A 23,059-nucleotide genomic window follows, 5' to 3' on the forward strand; every position below is an offset into this window, starting at 1 on the left:
TTCATTAACCTAGCTTACAAACATTGTTTTCTTTGGAATTCTTAAGGACTCCGTTATGCTTTGATCATCTCATTGTTCTCCTTAGGTTATTTTTTTCCTTTAGAGTGTAATAGCTCCCTAACAGAAGGTGAAGTTTAGAAAACAGTGTCTCCATATGCAAGGGATTTGGAGACCTTTTTATTGTCTTTAAAAATGTCATTCATAGTCCTCATTAGCATTTACTGTTGCAAGCAAACAAGCAGAAAATGTGAAATTGGTATGTCATGAATAGCTCCACAGAGCTCTAGAGCCCTGAAATTTTGCCTGCAGTGTGATGTGGGGCAGGCATTGAGAGAAAGCTGTCCAGATGGCTGCCAGTGCAGAGCAGAGCTGCAGGTTTTTGTCTCTGGTGCTGAGAGGAGGGAAAGTTCATTGGAGCATATGCTATCACCCTGGCGTTTTAACAAAACTAACTCGCCATCAGTCAAAATGGGGAGGTGGTGACTTTGAAACAAAAGTTTTTAATATAATGTTACAGTCCTTGTCAAATGAATAAAATATGTTTAGTTAGTGTCACAAATACTGAGCTATGTTACAAAGAAAAAAGTAAGAATTGAATTTCTAGCCAGTGGTTAGATACACTCTTTTCATACACAAGTATTCTCTCACATTTTCTTTATCATGAAAACCTTATACATGAAAAGACATTGATTAGAGGTCAAAATGAGGATTAATACACTGCAGGAGGAGGAGTTTCACCACCAAAGTCAAACCATTTTGAGCTTCAAATCAGAAAGCCACAAATAGCTTGAAAGCTTATATTGAGGTCACAAAATAGGATCCCAGTGTAGAAGCACTAGTTATTATCATGCACACTGCATTGATTAGGTGGAAGGAACATATTATTTTTCTCTGTTTCTTTATATATGAAATACAATCATGGTATTTTGTTGCATCCTTTCAGAAATAACTGAATAGAGCCAAAAGAAAAATTCATTCATAAACTGTGCAGTATTTTTTTCTTAACATGCATGATGACAATTAAAAAATTAGTCTTAGTTCTGATTTGTGTTACATATTTCACAGCAAATGTTTTGTTTCATAAAATGTTCACGTGACATTTTGTAATGGCCACAATGCTGCAAAAATGTACATATGCACGTGGCCGTTCTCTTGAGTACTCTCGTTAAAGTTAAGGGGCTCCACGGGTGAGTAAAGTCACACATATTCAGAAGTATTTGGAGATTTGGGGCCTATGTTTTGCAATGAAACTTAGGTCTGTTATCTTTTTCTGTGGTATTGCTCTTCTAGATTTGATTTGAATTTACTTCCACTGTTTTAAAACTTAACATCAGATTCAGCTTGAAAGCCAGTGGGAGTTGTGCTCACATACACCATTGCTGAATTTGGTTCTTATTCTATAACCAGTGTCTATTTTGATTGAAGAACAATAAAACAATAGAGATGGAAAAGACACAGATTGTCTAGTCCAGTGGTTTTCAAGATTTCCAAAGGGGTCTGCACCTCAATTTGAAATTTTTTAGGGGTCCACAAATGAAAAAAAGGTGAAAACCACTGATCAAGTCTATCCCACAGCCAAGGTTGCCCTTCCCTATCAGATGATCTGAAATGCTATTAATAGGTCTACTTTCTCATTAGAACACTGAAATTATGCGGCTTCCAATTTTCTTGGGTCTAAAACACCTTACTGTTAAGATTCTTCATGTGTGCACATGCGTGTACACTCTCTCTCTCTCTTAAATGTTCCTTTAATTAGTTTCATCACATTATTCTACTCCCTTTTAGACAACCTAAACAATTCTCTCTCAGCCTGGTATGTGTCTCCTTCAACGGTTTGTGTAGATGGTTATCAAATCCCCCTTTGGTTGTCATTTCACCAAGCTAGACATATTTTAAAGATCCCACTGAACTATTTTAAGAAGCTCACAAAGCTTTGCCAATCAGGAAATGTTTAGGGAAATGTCTTGGCGTTATCTGGCAAGTGGTTTGTGACACTTGTATTCAGAGCTGCTGTTACAGATAATCACATACCATACTGCAATATTTTAATAATGTTTGCAAGAAAAGAAGTAACTTTTTTTTCAAGGGTTTAGGTGTAGAGGGAGATGACATTCTTATCAAGATTAAAATTTGGGGAGGGGGCAGGGTGGTTGATCCTTTGGGGCCTCTGTGTGTTTTTGGACTACTTAGAATGATGGAAGATAAGATTTCTATTATACAAAAAACTCACACCATGAAGTTAATACAACATAGTACTGGGTTTGTGGTTGTATGAAATATTAGAGAACATTCACTTGCAGCAAGAAATTAACATGTGTCTTTATATCAAGGTGTGTTTATTCAGTTGCTGTCAAACTTATGTACAGTAAAATTGGGAAAGCATATAGAAAGAGTTTCCCCCCAGCCCTACAGCTCACACATTAGGTGGGCTTGTCCTGTCAGTGGGTTGCCTTAAGAAAACACTAATAGCTTCCAGCTGGGTGGAAAATCAAAACCTTTGGCGGGGGGGAGGGGGTGAGGGGGGGAGGTCTGACAGAACTAGCAGATTTGAATTTTAAAGCTCAGTTAATGCTTCCATTTTTATTTACCACTCATCCATAAAAGATTATTTTCCAATATGTCAGCCTCATTTGGTGGCCAGTGGTCTGAAAGTGAAAGTGGAACAAGCAAGTGGAGAAATCTGGACATTAGTGAGTCCGCCCTTTCAAGCTGGTGTGCCACTTTATGGAATGGCCTTCCCTGAGATTAGGGGGGGTCCTAATGACCATTCATCAATGCTCGTTGACTGATCATTGAGTGCCTTCTTATTCAGTTTATCAAGTCTTGCACATAAAAAGTCAGAATAAGCATTATTCAGCTTTGTTAAAGCCAAATAGGAGTAAAATGCTCCATTTGAACCCATTTTGCCCTTGGTTTTTCACTTTGTTAATGCAGTCCTGCTTAAATGAGTGCCTTTATTGGGTCAGTTAGAATATCTGAAACTATTAATTCTCTTGTATTGAATAGCTGGTGGCAGGCCAGAGCAGATGGGGTAGAAAACTATTTGGTTGGGTGTATTGCTTTCAATTAGGATCAATGAGGTTTCAGCTCCTTTGAATTAACTCACTTAATACCCACTGTGTGAAGTCACAATGTATCACAACAGTCTGCTATAAGTAGAGAGGGAAGTTGAGAAGTCCTGCAGAAAAGCTTTGAGTCAGATTCTTCCTTCACTGTTAATAAAGAGTTTTCATTAACTACAGATACATTTCAGTGGACTTCTAGTCCCTGTTGGTAAATCAGGTTTAAGCAAAAGATAATCTCTACTTTAAAACTGTAATGTCTTAGAAAGGAGTGTGTTTTTCATTTGAGTAATACAATACAGTAAGAACTTTCTGCAGTCCAGTGTAAATCTATTTTTGCAAGTATCTGGGTTTGGAGACTACCTTTGCAGCACTTACAGTTGTTAATTTTGCAGATGGGTATCAGATCATTCAAAATTATTTTGTAAACTGTTTGAACGATTGCAGAGTAAAGCGTTAGTTTTCACAGTATCAGCTAAGAAGCTGTATCATAAGGTAAAGAAACTGACTGAAATTAATCTCCTTCTAAATTCTAATTCTCACTATTTCTTTGTATCCTTTCATTTTGGTATTATGCATTGTCCAGATTCTAAGATGCAGCAGAATTGTTCATATGCAAAAATTACCCTGCACACTTTTTCTCTTCTGCATGAAACAAGCAGGGATTGAAAAACATTTTACAGACTTATGTTGGCATTGACTGTCCATCTTTGTTACACGTTTTGGCCCTATTACATTTTTAGAAGTGTGCAAAAATTGTTACAGCAATCTTTAAATGTCTGCATTAAAAAAAAAAAGAAAAAGAAAAAAACATATCCAGGAATATTTATTCAAGGAGGACTGCCAAATGGGTTGCAGCCTGCCTCAGTGTATTAAATAATGAGGGGGGAAAAACTATTCATGCAGCTGGCTGCTTGAGAAAATGCTGAAGTAGTCTCAGATGCACAGGCATTCTGTTAGCCCCTTCCACGAACAGACTTCTAGGTGAGAATCTCCAGGGATCCGGGTTTTGTTGACGTGGATCAATTTAAATGGCAATTACTGTAGTCAGATAACAGCTTAAAAAGCCTTTTTACACATAGAAAAGATGCATAATCACACTGCATATGGAAGTTCAATTTTGTGAGCCATGGTTTGGAGATTTACAGTGTACTGATATTAAGACTGACTTTTAAAATGGAATATCATTCAGTTTTATTAAAATGCATTGCACCTTTGACACATTACTTTCTATTTTAAAGCTGATTCTGTCTGCACCTATGTTGATGAAAGGTTGCATTTCCAACTGTGAAAATGTTTTCTCCTTCATGTAGAATATAGAATTTTTAAAACCAACAGATGCAGACTGACTGGTTTTTAAACAGGGCACTAAATAAAACAAAAATAATGCCAAGTTCTTTAAAGTCCTCTCTGGCATAGACTTAATTGATTATTACTCTCCCCCTGCCACTTCTTCCCTTCCCCCATAAAGCCATCTCTCATAAAAGTGTTTATGCTTGGCTCTCAAATACATTGAAATCCATTATACAGAACCTCATTACAACTGTCGTCTGAGTAAGATGAACAAAAAGATTGGTCTCATAAATAGGATGCATTATGGTATTAGTGACAGAACAGAGTAATCACTATGAATTTGTTTATTAAACATTTTTAATTTGGGGCTTCACTAGTTGAAGAAAGGCTTATGGGTGCTGCTTTAGGTGCCATTTAAAGTTCTATTTTTCTGACGTATTTCTCAAAAATGACACTTTTTCTTTTTTAGTAGTAAATATTCATGGGCAGAGGGAACCAGACATGGAAAGGCTGTTAGGATTTTTCTATGTTCCAAAATAGATTTTATCAGCGCTTTGTGGCAGCTAAAGGAAGGAAAAGGAAGGCCTGGAAGCACGATTGTTTCTGCTTAGTAGAGGCAGAAGATATGAAGGGAAATCAAGGGACTGCATACATTAAACATATAAAGACTCTTGTCTTTATGAATCTTTCATATTAAAAGAATACAGTTTCTGAAGATTCTGAATGAAATCTTTTGGTTTTTTGGTATCTATATGGAATTTGAACATTCATTGAAAAGGCAAAGGAAAGCATGTGTTTAATGATTTGCTGTAAACGTTTTTGTTAGTAAAACAGTGAAGATTTTGCAAGTATTAAATTGGAGGAGAGTTTTTGAAAAAACAGATTTCCCTTGTGCTTGGAATCGTGTATAAGCCTAAATGTGCTACAGAAGGCATGTGTCAGGCGTATGTTTCTCCTATGAGGCAAGGATGTTTTACAAAGGACTAAAGAGGGACTGCTGAGAGGAAAATAGCCAGCTTTAGATAAAGCACTATAACAAAGACTTGTAGTTTTATGTATCATGGTGTCCATTAAAGCTTAATAGGGAAGAGTGCATTGAACCTAGCCAGGCATATGTTATTCATGTGAAGGATAAACATTTAAGGGGTGTTCAGAAATCAGGAGGACATGATTGTTTAGCTTTTGAAAAAGCTTTACAGGGAAGATTTTGTTTTCATCCCCCATGGATCACCATGCAAGGTAAAGGAGAGTAGCTGCAAATGTTTGGAGCATATCAATGCAGGAATCCCAGGGGGTTAAAAGCACTGTAGTAAAATAAAAGTGGTCTGCTTCTAAGTGTGTTCTATTTTATACATACTACTGAGAAGCTGACAAAGGGAATGATTTTGATACTCTGTTCACTGTGATAAAATGGCACAATTAGATGAAGGAAAAAAGGAAAAGAAAAAAATCTTTAAATATATCTTCTTACATATTTTGAATTTCCAACTAAATAAACAACCATGGTCTTATGGCGTTCAAAAGTATGGCTGTTAAAATAATAAATGAGAACATGTTTTCCACTTTTTGAGGAGAACTGGTTCTAATAGATGCTCTGCTTTAATTGCTTGCAGTTAAAGAAAGGGTTAACTTTTCAAGAAAAAAATGAATAATTCAGTGTTCATCTTATCACTCTGCATTTTACTTTCTATTCTTTGGTCCTCTGGAACTTGCTGTGAAAGGTAGAGTAAGAGGAGTCAGCTGAGGGGAGCTGGGGTTGTGATAATTTGCACACACATCCCTGTCATTGTTCTGCCTGAAGAGACAGGGCTGGGTTCAAGGCCACATGTGCTCCTGTCATCATTCACATTTCTGCTCCAAGTGCAATACAGAGTGTCAGCTCTCCATCTGTCTTTGCCTGGCAAACGCACGCGCCTAGCATCCTGCCTCCAGCTATGCTGCCACAGCCAGTTCTGATGGCCCTACTCGCTTTTCTGTGCTCATTCCAGAACAGGAGGCACTGAGCCCTAAATAAGCTTGCTTTTAGGAGAGAGCCATTTACAGTGTATATTTTATTCAAGGATGCCTGGTGAGTTAAAATTATTACAGCTCTTTTTATTTAAATGGAAAAACACTTATTATATTTTGATTGTATATAAAAATAATTTCTACAGGGTGATTTGTACAAGCTTATATAGAGAGAGTGTAGATACTAACTGTGGTGTGTGAACGTTGGGGGAGGGGAATTTGTGTGTGGAAACTATCAAAGATACTATGTACAGTAATTTTGGATGCTACATTGAATGGGGATAGGAATAGTAGAAAGTCACCCTATTTGTGGGTGCAGGTGTGTATGGGGGGGTATAATTTTAGTGAGAAGAAATACAGCTTCAGTCTGGTTTTCATGACTGTCAGCTGTATTTTGTAATCTGCAAACATTTTATGTGTAGATATAACTTTAGATTATGGGTGTACACTGGGAATAATCTCTTTGCAAAGCTGTTTATGCTAGAGAAGTGAAGAAGATTTAGAAAACAAATGATCTCAGTCTTGCCATAAATCACAGTTCTTAGCTGTCACCAGCCAAAAATTGAAATATGTTATTAATAATAATATAATAATTAAACAATCTTACGGATTCTGCTGAATTAGTGAAACCGTCGTGGAACTGGAAATCTTAGTATGTCAATTTCCTCACAAAAATATTATCGTTGGATCTTTAGACTACTTGTCTAATTGATAAGTGTTGTTGCCAGTGAAAATATTGCTTCTATACAGGGTGAATTGTTTGAGTTTTTTTATGAGAAGCCTGACCATGGCAGAATGTATTTGCTGTTTTTGTAAGGACTGAATGGAGCCATGTGCCGATTTAAAACAGGCTATATCTCTGGATAAAAAAGACAGGGACACAGAGAGATCCTACAGCTGGCTGGTTCTTGTGGATAATTTGGGTAGGACAGGCAGAAGAACCTGCACTTGATCACAGAATTTGTACACCTCGCAGATGGTATTTTGAAACAGTATCTGTCAGTTTGCTATAACCGCAGTTGTATGTAGGTGTTGCCAGTTGTTTAAAGAATGTTTTTCTTTTAGGATGTTAATGCACTGTCATATTCTTCCAATACTACGTTTGTTGATCCTAAGACTGAGATTGTAACAAAAAAGTGGAACTCTGTTTGCTCAAAGTGCAAGGCTAGGAGGATTTGTGTGGTTGAAATATGGGCAAATTAATTTGCATAGATAATAACTGAGGACTATGAAAGGTCATTTAACCCTTTAAAGTTTAAATTTGATTTGCATGCATTATATTCTTTGGGATGTGGTCTTCATTAGAAATATCATGGCAATTCATTAATTTGAAAAATTATGTGAATTGATGCATGTGATGTAAATAAAATACAACTGATATTTTGCATATATTTATATGAAATTACAGTATCATATGGCTCTCTGTCTGATATTTATAATATTTAAATGTAAAGCATGATTAATTTTGAGCCTTCTATATTTTCTTTTGAGACACTAACAAAGATGCTATTGTAATGACTGAAGTAGAGATTTTTGAACAACCTATTGCATAGTAAGCCTGTGGCACTTAAATTACTTAATCTACTTGCTGGTTAAAATTTCATGCATCTTTAATCAAAGTGGCTTGAGCTACACCTGAAAATATATATACTTATCAATACTCTTTAAGCTTTAACATTACATAAATCTTTTACTTCCAGCATTCTGTTAAAGTGGTAGCAAGAAAGAAGTGTGTTTTTAATGTCGGCTCTGAGTGTTAGAAAACCTTGCACTTGGATACAGAGAATACACTAACAGCTGTGACTGGGAGCATGTGCCAGAATGGAGATACTTGAGCAGATCCGACACTTGGCTATTTTTGACACCCATCTGCACTTTTTTACTCTCCTCTATGATGAACTACCTCTCAATCTGTTCACAGCATATTTTAGCCCTTTAATATTGTGGTCCCCCCCCCCAATGGGCATTATTAGCCATCTGGGGCAGATTTTGTGTTTTAGAACTAAGCACATTATCTGCAGAAGATTAAAAAGATGTGTATTTTTGTGTAATCTGATATTATGTCATTGCTTTTGTGTGAGCGTGTGTGTTTGTGTGTGTGTAATATAGTCTTGATTTCAGAAGCATCCTTTTAATAGTTCTGACACCCAAAGTTCTTTCTTTTTTTTCTAAAATATAAGACAGATCAAATATCTGTTCTGGTTTCTGTATAGTGATAACACTTGTACACAAATTAAATGTTCTCTTCAAAGACAAACAGATCACATTCTTAAAAATGTAATTGACTACTAGCCTTCTCATGTTAGTATGTCTGAAAAACTACATCAGAGAGATTGTTAATGAGGGTCTCATTATAAAATTAATTAATAGATCTTGGAGGCTCTAATACAACTCTTAGCAAACATATTGTTAGAAAGATAATCCTGCAAATATGAGATTTGCACTAACTTTGTTAACTGTTTTGTCATTTTATTTGGACTCTCGAAAGTATATATCTTTAAATCATTGATGTAGAGATGCACAGTGCTTCGATCAAATGCCATATACGAAGTGGATTGATTATTGTGTGTTTTTTAGAACTGTTTTTATTCCAAACATTATGTATTTAACTTTACAATTCTATCAGTCATTTTATAGTACATATGTTGGCCTACAAAATGCTTTTTTATTATTGCCCATGGCAATATTCAGGACGGTTTCCTTAAAAGAACAATCAGTGATCACAGTCATTGTAGCCCAGAAATAATGCTGTTCTTTCAGAGGATGGCCTGGTATTAGGTCAGACCACCCCTTCTTTACCTTCTGCTCTCCAGATGTGGCTGCGACTTTTTTTTTCAAGTTCATGTTTCAAAAAAATGGGTTTGTTTTCAGAATCTGGTTTTACTTAAGACATCTCCATTCTGGAGTGCATTTCATAAATTGCCCACATATTTTTCTTAGCAGAGAACTTAACTGGCTGTAATTTTTAACACATGGCCACATCATGTGATATTTTCAAAACATTTGCACATAGCTTTAAGAAGGTCCCAGCAGAAATGATCCATCATCTCACAGCCAGCCCGTTTCTTAACAGCATATCTGCATTTTCCATTTAGCAGAGCTATATATTATTAGCTTACATTTTGGATAGTAAAACAGTGCATTGCTGATTGTAAAACATGGACTTTATTATCTGCTGAAAATTGATTTGGCATTTATAGCCACTGTGTACTAGACTTCCTTTCTGGTTTTAACATTAGGGCTTGCAAGTGATGATTTTTTTAAAGAACAGAAACAGAATTGCATGGACATAACTGTTAGTGTCCTAGTAGCTGAGCATTTGGATAATCCACCTGTTTTTTAAATCCACGTTGTTATACAGCAAAAGTCTCCTAACTGTCTGTTAACTGACTTGTTCTGTTTTAACTTGCAGTTGCTATACTATTACATGAGGACAGTTCTGTGTATTACAAAACAAGTTTTCAGCTAACTGTAGAAAGTATGTCTGGAAATAGATTTACCTCTGATTGTTAAGCTTGTATCACTGTTCCAGTCATCATACATAATGTCTTTATCTTATACTTCGGTGTGACAGGAAGGAAGAATTTTATTCTTTAAAAATAACCGTTAGCCACTTTTGGTTGTGCTACCAATGAGACTCCAAGGGAATTTGTTGGGCATTTCATTTCTTCAGGCCCAGACGATTTTTGAGAAATATGTTGGCTTTCATACTGAAGCATTGATGTGTGTCCCTGTCCTTCCATTGTAGTAGTGAATTCAGAAGTCTCCATACAATTATTTCTCGTATTTTGAACCATTTTGGGTATGAACTGTATCTTGCGATGTGCTAGTTTCTCCCCAAACATATTGTAAGTGATACCCATAACCCCAATAATAGCTAATAATAAGCCTCTTTACCAACAAGGACCCCAAACTACTTTGCAATTAAGATGCTAATACTTTCAAGCTAAAGGGCCAAATTGAGAATGATATTTTTTTGAGAATGTAAGTTCTTTGGGGCAGGAACTGTCTCTCACTCTGTGTGTGCGCTGCCTAGTACAATGAGGTGACGGCTGGGTGGAAGATGATTTTCCTCTCCAGAGAATTTTTTTGAGATTTAAATTTTTCTCTTCCATATCAGGAAAAAAACAAATGCTTTTGAAATTTGTTCTGAAAAATGAGGGAGAAAGAGAATCCATCCCAGGATAGCTAGTAGCCCTATGGTTATAACATTCACTGGGGATATGGGAGACCCAGATTGAGGTCTATGTTCTAAACTAGACAGAGTGGAGACATGAACTTTGATCCCCTCACATCCCATGCAAGTGCCCCAACCACTGGTACTTGCTGGGGTTTATCTCTCTTTCTCTTTCATTGGCACATCTCGACCAGAAATTCCATCCTGGATCTTACTAAAGTTTCATTGAAGCTGACCCTTTCCCTTGAAAAGTTTTGGTTTCAATGAACTGGCATTTTCTGACAATTGTTTTGTTGAAAATCTTCTGACCAGGTCTAAATAGGGCCCTGAGCTTAGTAGGCCTCTGGGCACTACTGTAATACATATAATAATGTATAAGTTGCTCTAACACAGAGGTCAGTTGGCGTTGTGTATATACAACTGATGGAACCCCAATATTGGAGTAAAGAAATTTAAATTTCTTTACACCCAATATTGGTGTAATTTGAACATAAATGAACTTGAAGGTGTAAGTTAATATTTGTGCCTGGGCAGGCGGAAAGTGAGATATTTACTTCCTTTTACCCCTTTCTGTTTCCTTTCCTGATATATCCTACTCTTTTGGCATGTATACCAAGGAAGACTCAGGTAAATGTACTTATGACACTGGATAACTCATCCATAAGATGGACCACATAAATTAAGCCTTTAATGCTTTTGAAGACCTGCAACTTTCAACATGACTCTTACTTTTGAAATGTTGATCTATGGTTCAGATATAGAATTATTTACTACTTGTCCATGACATAAACAGGTCCTATTCTCATTGTCATCAGTAGGAATTGTGCATGCGTATTCAAGAGCTGAATTTGGCCATGAGTTTGTTTTCTTGCTTCAAATCTTGATAATTTGACACTTATTCCCATTATTTCTTTAAAATAATTAAAATAGTGGCAAATTTTTAAGAATTATTGTATGGAAGCAAAAAGAATGAGGAGTACTTGTGGCATCTTAGAGACTAACAAATTTATTTGAGCATAAGCTTTCATTGACTAAAACCCACTTCATTGGATGCATGCAGTGGAAAATACAGTAGGAAGATATATAGATATATATACAGAGAACATGAAAAAATGTGTGTTGCTATTCACACTATAATGAGAGTGATCAATTAAGGTGAGCTATTATCAGCAGGAGAAAAAAACCTTTTGTAATGATAATCAGGATGGCCCATTTCCAAGAGTTGACAAGAAGGTGAGAGTAACAGTGGCGGGGGGGGGGGGGGGGAATAAGCCTGGGGAAATAGCTTTACTTTCTGTAATGACTCATCCACTCCCAGTCTTTATTCAAGCCTAAGTTAATGGTGTCCAGTTTGCAAATTAATTCCAATTCAGTAGTCTCTCATTGGAGTCTGTTTCTGAAGGGTTTTTTGGTTGTAATATTGCAACTTTTAGGTCTGTAATCGAATGACCAGGGAGATTGAAGTGTTCTCTAACTGGTTTTTGAATGTTATAATTCTTGACGTCTGATTTGTGTCCATTTATTCTTTTACGTAGAGACCGTCCGGTTTGGCCAATGTACATGGCAGAGGGGCATTGCTGGCACATGATGGCATCTATCACATTGGTAGAAGCAAATTTACCATATGTGCTAATTGCAGACAAACTGTGTTAGCAAAGTTGTTTAGACTTCACTCCTAAAGGTTTCAGAGAGTTGCCATTAAAACTTGACTTGGGAGCTGAGTTTATGTCTAGATTTCATAGGAAGATGTTTTCATTAACTCTTTTTCTCATTTATGCATTTATTTCTACTTTTTAAAATAAAATAACCTCACTCCCCTGTTTTAGAAATCTCGGCATCCATTTAAAATGTCTTCAGAAGGAATAACCACCCAATGGCATAGCAAGGCCCCCCCCATCTAAATTAACCTAAATTATCCAGCCAGTTGGCTTAATGTTAATGTGAATGTATATTCTGAGACAACGGCTGCAATTTAACGATGCTTTTAAGCGGTTACAAAGTTTAAGTCAGAGGTGGCAGGAAGCCTTTTTGAAGTTCTAAAGGCAATGTTGTAAGCGGTAGTACAGTTATTAAGAGTACAGTTCATATGGTTCCCATTCATTATGGAAATACATTCAGTAGCTTCATATAATAACCTCTATACCATTTTATATATTGACAAGTAAAACTGAACAGGCAACATTTGGACTGAAAGAATTGTGGGAAAAGAATAGGACCAGGAATCTAAATTGATTGCATCTATCTTTCTGATCTGAAAGAGAGGCCGGGGAAGGAGAGAGGAAGAGAAATGTATTTGGGTCAAATTCAGATAGAGTATAAACTGGTGAAAATTCTGTGAAGGCTTATGTCATTACTAGTGAATCCCCTTTGATCAAGAAAATGTTGTGGTTAAATAATCAGGTTTCTGAGATAGGGACTTATCCATTCTCATCTGCTTTGCAAAGCAGGTTTGAAGTGCCATCTCTTAAGAAGGAGAAATTGTTTTGCTTTTTAAAGCTAAAATGCTATTCATGGCTAATTGCTTTTCCTGGGTTATTGATGCTTCCTTTCTGTTTCAGCGGCTAAAGTGCATGTCCAAGTCCTGACCATCTCCTGCCTTCACTGCTGTAGCCTCCTCCTCTTGTGGCCTCCCTTGCGCCTTTTGTTTCTCCTCTCTGCATAACTACTCAGATCCTGATTCTCATAGTCCATCTTTTCTACATTTCATTCCATTCCATCAATGATTCCAGCCTCCTTGCCTCCTTCACGTCCTTTTCTCATTCCTGTCTTTATGCCTCTTCTACACCGTGCTCTATTAGTGGAATTGTCTTCCAAATCCAGTGAATCATATCCCCACTCTTCATAATAATCCCTCCCAAAATCCATATCCATCCCTTCCCAGAGGCCACAAACACTTAACACACATCAATCAAATGATCTTTCCACCATAGTATTTTGCCGGGGAAAATATCGGATTAGGAGACTTACCCAAAAATAAGATACATGTACTTACACAAAAATATCATCCTAATTTAAACACTGTGTATACAAAATGCATTATGACTGCTCTTTCAATTCAGGGTTGTACACAAGTGTATATTATTTTATCATTCTTAAATTAAGCACATTGGCCCAAGGACTTTGTCTTGTAGAGTACCAGGCACATCATATGTGCTAAACAAATACTACGTAATGTCTACTGCTTTTCTTTGCCCAATCTGTTCAATTACACAGTAGTTTGCCATAAAACTTTTTACCTGTCTACCTTACAGCTATTTTTTTAAAAAAGGAAAAAATGTATTAATTAAAGTTCAGAAGGTGCCATTGTGTGCAGAGATTAATGCTACTTATTTTTTAGCAATATTTTTATATGCCAACAGCTTGCTTGGCACTGTCAAGATGCACTTTATTTAACACCCTAGGCTAGAAATATTACTATGTATGTAGTTATGAATGCTCTTTTTTATTCACTGTTTGTTTCTGGCATGCTATAACTTTTAGGTATCTGTTGGAATAATAAGATACCAAAGACAGGGTCAGTTTTGAAGGTACATTCTCAGAGACTCCCTAAATGAACCATGATCTAAAAATAGCTATGTCTGACTCAAAAACAGAATAGGCATGGAGACTTGAGGTCATGGTCTAGAAAATCTAAGAGCTCCTCGCCTTATGACAGTCGTGGGCAAGTGACTATACAAATAAAAAGAAAAGGAGTACTTGTGGCACCTTAGAGACTAACAAATTTATTTGAGCATAAGCTTTCATGAGCTACAGCTCACTTCATCAGATGCTGTAGCTCACGAAAGCTTATGCTCAAATAAATTGGTTAGTCTCTAAGGTGCCACAAGTACTCCTTTTCTTTTTGCAGATACAGACTAACGCGGCTGCTACTCTGAAACCTATACAAATAAAAGGGTACAACTTAAATATCCAGGCTGGTAAGACTGCTGAAGATATGTGGATAGGTTTGAAAATCTTGCATTATATTTCTGCACTTCTCAGAAAATGCTGTAGAAAACTGTTTGATTATATTGTCTCTGAACTTCATGTCCTTTGATTCATTTTCCTTTCCCACAATACACCCTTTCTTAACCTTTGAACCAGTAGGAGACACGGAGCAGCGATGCAATTCAGCTGCCAGAATTAAGGGGGACTACTTTTATGTAGTTGAAGCTTTCTCCTTCCACCATTAAGTGGACTGCGGATCTTCCTTGAATGATCAGGCCTTACAATAGGGGGCCATCTACTGAACTCTAGAGACAGGCAGCTCATCCTGATTAAGACAGTAAAATCCAAGTAAAAGCTGTCAGACTGTTCACTTCTGACAAATCATTGTTTTATTGTTTTGGTCTCTCTTCTCTGATAACTGTTGAATAAGTTCTCCAAAGCCATATAGACTTAAATATGAACAATGGAGAAACTGTTGGACTAGTCTACAGCTTCTATTCAGATTTTAGTTTGCCTACAAAGTCATATGCCTTTGCATTAAGTTCCAGCCCTCCTCTCCTGTTAAACTGTTGAACATAATCCAAATGTTTAGTGAGAAATCTGTTCCTCCTGTAGCCCTGGACATTGTCAAAAAATAACACCTGAAGCATGGGTGTCAACTTGTCCTGTTTACATACATTAGTAATAATTTCCCTGTGGCTTTAATCTGGACAGTCTAATGGAGCCCAGGTATTTCTAGTCCATGTAAACTAGATTTTGTTCTGATGTCAGAAGCTTGGCTGAATGAAACAAGACCCTCTCAGCGTATAGTGTTTACATATTTTGGAGAGCTTCATTGGGAGAACACTTCCTATGTTATCCAAGCTGCCAAAATGTAGGTAATGTTGCAGGTGAAACAATAGACATAGCTGTTTCTGTATTTCTCATTACTGTTAGATCTTTATTAAAAAGATCAGCATCTGATTATTTTAACCTTAATTTACACTGAAATCACTATTGGACTGAACTGCAGCTTGCCAAACTCATACAAAGCTCTGTTGAGATCCATGAAATCATGGATACATGGACAATTTTTTGCTTTATCTAATTTTGTTCCTATTATAAATTGTAAGCAACTTTTTCTTACTAAAAAGATCAGGTTATGAGGAAAAGGTACTACAGGACTTTTTAAAAAAAGTATTCTTCCCCTAACTTTTTATATACTTCTGGTATGTTGTTTTTATGTCTCTTTTTTTCCTTCTTGGCTGGCTTGTCTCTGTGAAATCAAATCTGTATCTATCTTGCCAACAACTGGTCTTCTTTGTTGTGGAAGGGAAGTCTTTGATTCCATTTTAGATCTACATCTCATTTAATTCTATCTTCTCTATTTTATGTTTTCTATATTTATTCTATAACCAAAGTAACTTAATCTTATAAAAAGCAATGTGAGAAACTCTCATAATGAAATCGAACACAGAAGCAGAACCCTTAGAGATTTAGCCAAAAGCGGACCTTCCTTGATGCCTTACAAACTTCCCTGCTTAGTTTGCACTATCTGCGGCGGGAGGGGGAGAGGAGGGTGGGGGTGGTGGTTCTTGTGGTTTGCATTCAAACCAGTCTGTTTTTTCCAAATATGTTTCAGAATAGCTACCTGGCCAAACGCCCTCCTCTAATATCCAGGGCTAATGGAATGGCACATTACCCAATCTCTTGCAACATTAGGAGGGAGGGCAGTGGTCCACGTATATGGCAGGAATAGGACAGAAATGCTTCTGCTGCCACTTGCATTCTGCTTTTGTCTTGCTGCAGAACCCCAGACTAAGGGCAAGTCCACACTACAAAATTAAATCAACCTAAGTTATGTTGACATACAGCCTCCACAGTAACTAAACTGCTTTTGCATGTCCACGCTAGGCTCCTTGTTTGGCAGTGCGTGTCTTCACCAGGACCACTTGCACTTATTTAACTGTCAGTGTGGGGCATTGTGGGATGGCTTGCTCCCAGATATATACGATAGTGGGAATGAGGTAGCTATCTAATCACAGAGATCCAGAAAAGACTGGCTACTATCCTCCTTGTCCCCAGTCCCCGTCTTTCTAGGCCACTGGGAGGAGAATTGCAAAGACTGACCTGTTCTCCAGAGGAGATGTAGGAGGAGTAACATAACTCTTTGATTTCATTCTAAAAACTAGCAAATTTTGCCACTGTTTACACCAGGCTTGTTTTGTTGGGGCATTAGTTCAGGACTGACTCAGTGGGAAGAGTGCCACTTACTGAAGCGTCAATAATGCTTAATAGTTTTGTCATAAGTGTTTTTCTTTTTTAGGCAATAAGTGTTTTTGCTGTCTTGCCACACTAGATATAGAGTACATGCCCTGATGAATGACCCAATGGAGATTCTTCTTCAGAAATTGATGCTCACTAAATTAAAATCCAAGTAGCTTTTTTGTCATTGCAATAAGCTATTGGATTTCAGATATCTGTCTTGTTTACAAAGCTGATATATGCACAAATGTTTCATGTAACTGCTATTTGTTGCCGTAGAATGGTGTCAAATATACAAATGCCACAAGTACTATTATTTAAATATATACAATCAATGGTAAACATGGTCATGAAATGTGATCATCAAATAGGCCTTTCATCAGATAATTCTGATCCAAATGGCGTTGTCTGTGAGTCAGCCCATCTATTTCAGTGCCTTGTAATTAAATTGAATATTGTTTAGGTGTCACAAGTTATTTTATAATATCAGCTAGCAGACATAAATAGGCTTATTTGCACAAATCAAATCATAATTAGGTTAATTATCCTTTATAAGGCTATACCTTTGAACAAAATATAGTAAGTAGAGGAAGGGGAGAAAAATGACCCAATCCTTAACTCATCCCTAGATTAGAGTTAATCTGGATTTCTAGCAACTGGAGTATGGTGCCTATTACTCATGAATGTGAATGAAAATTGCTTGGCTTAAAATATTACTGTTGAAGACAGATGTATGATTTTTTTTAAAGCTAAATCAATTGTGTTGCTGAGTCACTAGGTATGAAGGTGTCATGCAACAATCATGGATACTAGACCTCTTCCTGAAATGTGAGGAGCACCCTCAACTCTTACTGAAGGGGCTCAGCATCTCAGAGGATTGGACTACTTTTGTTAGTAAGCTAATATTGTTAGGAAAATAATAGATTTGTATACATAGAGAACTTCTTATACATCATCATCATCAAACATACCTAACTTACTGAGGACAGTTGTGTCAGCCAGAATGACCATAGTTGATATCATCACACCAAGCCTCATGTCGTGAAATTCCCAGATTTGGCTCAGTCCTGCAGATCTATGAATCTCTGGGGTGGCTCCGCAAGTGGCAACAGGTAGGGTCAGAGTGTTCACCGCCTTGTGCATCACTGGAGAGTTTGAGAGCACGGTGTACTGTGTTGTTCTAGTTCATCCTGGTGACATGGACGAAAAGCATGCAAGGCCACTTTTGAATATAACGAGTGGTTGAAAGAAGGCCAGATCTCTGTGAGAGTATGATGTTTTGCACAAGGTCAAAGCAATTTCAGCCCAGGGTCTGGTACTGAAAGCATGTATGGAATGTCTCTAGTTGCACCAAGTCTGCTTGTAGGAGGAGGATCCAGGTTTCTGACCCACATAGCAATACAGGTAGTAGACAAGTTTGATAGATCCTGAACATCATCAGGCAGTTACTAAAATGTCAGAGGAACTGGGAAAAAATGTTCAGTGAAAAAGGACTCCTTTTTGAAAAGTGGAGAAGTAGGGAAAAATATCACTGAAGTAGGATTAAACCTTCAGATTAGGAGATCTGATTTTTTTCAACGAGTTCAAACCTTTTTATTTAATGCTCAATTTTTTACAGTTTTCAGCCTTAAGAACCTCATTTTATCCTTTGCAGGGCCCAGTAGGAGAAAAAACCAATGAAATATATTTTTTTTTTCAAAAATGCCGTATTTCAGTAGGAGAGATAGTATATTTCAAGTTTATAACAGAGTGGGGGAAATTCAAGCAATATGAATTTGGAAATCTTCCTATTCTCCCCACTGCTTCTTTGTGTGTGTATGTATTTACATAGAGAACATTAGATTATATTTGTCTTTGTGGATTAAAACCTGTTTGGGACTGAATTCTTGAATGTTGCAAAGTGGCCTAAAAGTTGTTTGTATCTCTTGCTGTTTTTTTTAAAGTAGGTAAAGGTCCGAGCCACATATTCAGACCTCAAAACTGTAGAACATAATAGAGAATATCCTTCCTGTAGTATTTTTTACCCATCCTGTAAATTACGTAGCAGAGATATCTATTAAATTCTATAGGATGGTTGAAAAAATCCAACTATTGTACAGATATCCTTTTCTATTAAATTCTATAGGCCTTTTCCAAAAGGGTTTTGGAGGATAGTAGAAAGTATTCTGCTCCATGGTTTTGGTTCAAGCCTATCTGTTTTACTTAGTTATGAAGAAAAGTACTCTCCCCCTCCCCCCATTCCTTCATTCACAAATAATACTGATTTGGGAGTGGAGGAGGAGAAATATATGCTGCACTCTTTATGCATAATTTAAAGCAGTTGTGCTAGGTGTAAACCCAAAATCTTTTTTCTTCATCTGTCATTTACCTCATGATGTTACCTGTTGTACTTGGTCCCCTTCAGTAAGCACAGCCTGGCATGTCTTGTGGCCTTTACCTTATGTGATAAAATAGATTGAAAGGATGTTTGGCACCACCTGGTGAAGATGAGGCAACCCTGGAGAACTGTGCTTTAGGAGCAGGTGACTGCTGCTAAGAAATGTACAAGTCTAGGGACACAGCTGAAGGACTGCAGTTTAAAAAAAGAGAGAGAATAAAAAGAAAAGAAAAAAGAGCAGGAACATTAATACATCTTCCTGAGGTTTGATGGGACGTATACTGCCTACTGTTCCATCTGGTGCTTATGATAGCATGGCATATTAGCATGTTGCAAGTTCATAATGTATTCAGGGCGAGAAAGCACCACTTGAATACCAATTGAGGCATCCTCTTTCTCAGAGCTGCCTTTGAATTTTAATGATGTTTATGCCTTCTAAGGCATGACTGAACTGAGCATGTCTGATCTAAGAGGAATAATAGCAGTAAGGGACTTTTTATTGTTGTTGAGGAGGTTTAAAAGCCGGTTGAGTGTACAGAAGAGCGAATAACGCAGCTTCTCAGCAACAAACTATTTTTCTTTAGGCTATGATCTCCTTTTTAATTTATATTTTTAAAGCTATTTTTATATTTTTGTCAACTCATGTCACTGAGGAGTTAGATGAATTATTCTGCAGTGATTTCACGAAGCATTTTGAAAGAGCATGTTGCCATTTTATTTTAAATGCTGGTCCTTCTGCATTAACTTTAAACAAACAAATAAAAAAAACCCTCTAAAATCTGTTTTTCAAATTAGCACTACACTGTTCTTTTCTTGTGAAATCATTTAGGTCCTGATTCTGCAAAGACTTACGCATCTGCTTAATTTTGCATCTTCGTCTTATTAAAGTTATATGTATAAGGTGAAACAGGTGCATAAGACTTTGCAGGGTTGAGCCTGTTGTATTTAAATTCTGCAGGAAATATAAGGATAAACTCACCTTTTCTTTCTTCCCTCCCTCTCTCTTCTCCTTAAAGATTTAAACTCTGTGCAAAGGCTGACACTTAACTATGCTTAAGATTGGAACGCCTCTAAAAATTACACTTTAGAAATTGTTTATACATAGTTTTGACATGTTCAAAAAACTAAGTCCATGATCCTACAAACTCTCATGCATTAATCTTCACTCATGTAAGTAGTTCCATTGAACATAAACATACATGTGTTCGCAAGTTTGGGGCCTTCAAGTGCACCTCCCATTAAAAAGTGCACCTTCCAATAACTCCAAATAAATGTCCTTGAGTCATCATTTGGATATATTTTTAATGGTTTAAGATGTGCTATGCACTCTCATCTCAGTGTGATTTGATGGTGCTAAGCAGCCTAGCAGGGTTGGATTTTTGAGAGTGGGATTTTCAAAAGTATACAAATAAATGACTTACAAGCACAGGTGTCATTGACTTTCATAGGAACTTGTGCTCCTAAATAGATACTTTTGAAACCCCACTTCAAATTAGAAAACCAAGTTTACTATATATTGGTGGGAACTTGATCAGGGAGAATGCCAAATATTGAAAAATCTTTGCTAAAACAAACTAGACAAAGCAATCCTGCTTAACAGTCCGACTCCTCTAATCGGTCCTGCACAGCTGGACTCCTGCTGCCATGCAGAGCCAGTTGTGTTTGAGGTATTGGTGAATTTTTAAAGTATATAGTTTCAATACTATTCATGCTTATATAACTTAAGGGACAATGGGCTACATAGCATTCTTTCTGGAGTTACTAGCTCTAGTTACTAATTAATCCATTTGATTGCTGGAAAGGAAACGGTTGCAATTCTCTTTTTGTTCCTGGTCCTTTCTTTCAAATATACCCAGTCTTGGCTTTTTAAAAAAATTATTCTCAGGCGATCTTTTAGCTACTCTCACTTAAATAAGAAATGATGGATGCATTAGGCACATTGGCAAGAAGTAGGTTGGCTCCTTCTGATTCAAAATTTGACTATTGTCTATGACTTAAGTACAGATTATTGTCTAGTCACTTAAGTACAGTCCCTGTTTATTGATAACACATTCAGACCAAGATACTAGTGTGCTGATTTAAGCATTCATTATTTTTTTCTCGTAATATTCAGGAAGGGTAATGTTACTGAATAGGAATGTGGAGGAGGTAGTGTGGGTAATTCCAGCAAGTTTAGTCAGCACTTACAAGATGCTTGAAATGTTTCTTGATGTCCTACAGAACTGTTAACATCTGCACATCTTGTGAGAAGAGTCACATTTATTACAGCTGTACTCTAGCTAGAATGTAAAAGGAAGAAAAAAAATCAGAGTTAAAAATGAAGCAGTTGACTTTTGATTACAAAAAAATATCGTTTGCTCTAGTTACAGACTGAGAGTAAACTCCATTTGGACTCTTCCTACAGCTGCATGTTTTTTGAAGTGACTAGTTGAAGCCTTTGGAGTAACTATTGGCAGATGCAGCCGTGCAAAATACACAAATCAAAAAGAAAATAAACAAAGGCATTATATAAATAACCACCAACTAAGCACTGTTTTACTAGGTAGTTCAAGAATGACATATATAACATGATGCAGAGCATGTGTATGGAGTCACATTTGAGACACGTGCACCTGGAAATTGTGAAGAAATGAACGAACGTTGACCAACTATTCCCTTTCTTTGCAAAAGCATGTGAAGGGGAACAAAATGGGGAAATCTCGGCAGCTGTGCTGGAGCCATGACATTGCCAGTTTTCTTGAGCCCTTTCTTAGGGGTAGTTGTGGGAAAAAGGAATGGTGAGTCAGGGTTCTTCTGGTGGAATCCCAGACCACACCCCATTATGTGATGTTCAGTTGGTTTTTATTCTTACTGTATGATGTTTAGTTGAGTTTTTTTTATTCCATAGTTATTCTGTTAATTTACTAGGAATAAATGTTAGACATACTGAAAAGCAATTAATAGAATCACTCTTCTTCTCCGCCTCCCCCTTCTTTAAGACTGGTACTGCATATGTTTTTCACCTATCAGCTTTTTGAACTTCCTATTTGTCTACATGTTCCCGCCCCCCATTTATTTCCGTTGTTGAAGACAGACTTAAAAAAATAAACATAAACTGTTTTAATATAGCAGCTATTTTTGAGTCCTCATGAATCACTATGAATTTCATTCCATTCTTTTAATGATGGATAGTCTGTTTGTTCTGTTTTTTTCTTCAGATCATCTATTTCTTTCATGTGAATTCATAAAAGTGTTTTGTGTATCCCTTGGCCTCTCTTGTTAGCATTAATTAGTTCTGCTCTTACCTTTTCCTTACGAGTTTAAAATGAATGTGTTGTCGTATTTGGTTCTCTCCTTCCCCGCAAGCCAGATACAGTCAGAGTGGTGGTCTTTCTCTTTTATAAAACCCTTAAATTTCCGCTGTTCAAGCAATCCTTTCAGAAACTATATTGCCTGTGTCTTATTCCTTGCTTCTATTCCACAGTAAATATAGTCTTCTGTATGTTGGTTTCCTTTAGCATTCACCAGCTGCTTTTTAGGGTAGTGTATTATAATACTTCTTCCCATTAGATCTCGGTCATTAGATATTTTTCAATCCTAAAAATGTCCTTTAGTGAAATGTACTATCTTTGCTGTGATCTGTTAATCTGCTCTATGCTGAATGAGAGTTGCTCACAGTCACTGGTTCAAGTGTCCCTTTCATTTTCATACTCTGTCAATTCCTGTCAATTATTTAGAATTATTTAGGTTTATGATGGATTCTGTAGTTGAAGTTTCTACTTTTTGATTAATAAAACTTTCTAATATGTAATTTATGAACCTTTGATGTATGTCTGGCAATATTTGTTAATGAACAGGTATCTTGGTAGTCAGAAATTCCATGGTTATGATTACCTTGTGGTTCTGAGCACCCCATGATTTGGTCCAGGTATACGCTCTCTCTCTCTCCCTGTCCTTCTATTCCAACTGCTGTGGTCTATAGCAGATGGTCAT

At 36.8% G+C, this 23,059-nt stretch overlaps 1 protein-coding gene across 5 annotated transcripts in view; it reads left to right on the plus strand.

Moving 5' to 3' along the window:
* RUNX1T1 (RUNX1 partner transcriptional co-repressor 1) overlaps positions 1–23,059 on the plus strand; it is a 154,653-nt gene that overhangs the window by 31,629 nt on the left and 99,965 nt on the right. Inside the window, exon 1 of one of the 5 annotated variants that reach the window (XM_084620758.1) lies at positions 6,351–6,423. The exons of the other annotated variants lie outside the window; for them this stretch is intronic. Within the exon in view, the coding sequence (XP_084476884.1) occupies positions 6,417–6,423 (7 nt within the window). The 5' untranslated portion in view covers positions 6,351–6,416. Of the gene's footprint in view, positions 1–6,350; positions 6,424–23,059 lie in introns of those variants that run through there. 5 annotated transcript variants of the gene reach the window in all.

This window comes from Lepidochelys olivacea, assembly GCF_965140295.1.
Source record: "Lepidochelys olivacea isolate rLepOli2 genome assembly, chromosome: 2".
NCBI classification, from domain to species: domain Eukaryota; kingdom Metazoa; phylum Chordata; order Testudines; family Cheloniidae; genus Lepidochelys; species Lepidochelys olivacea.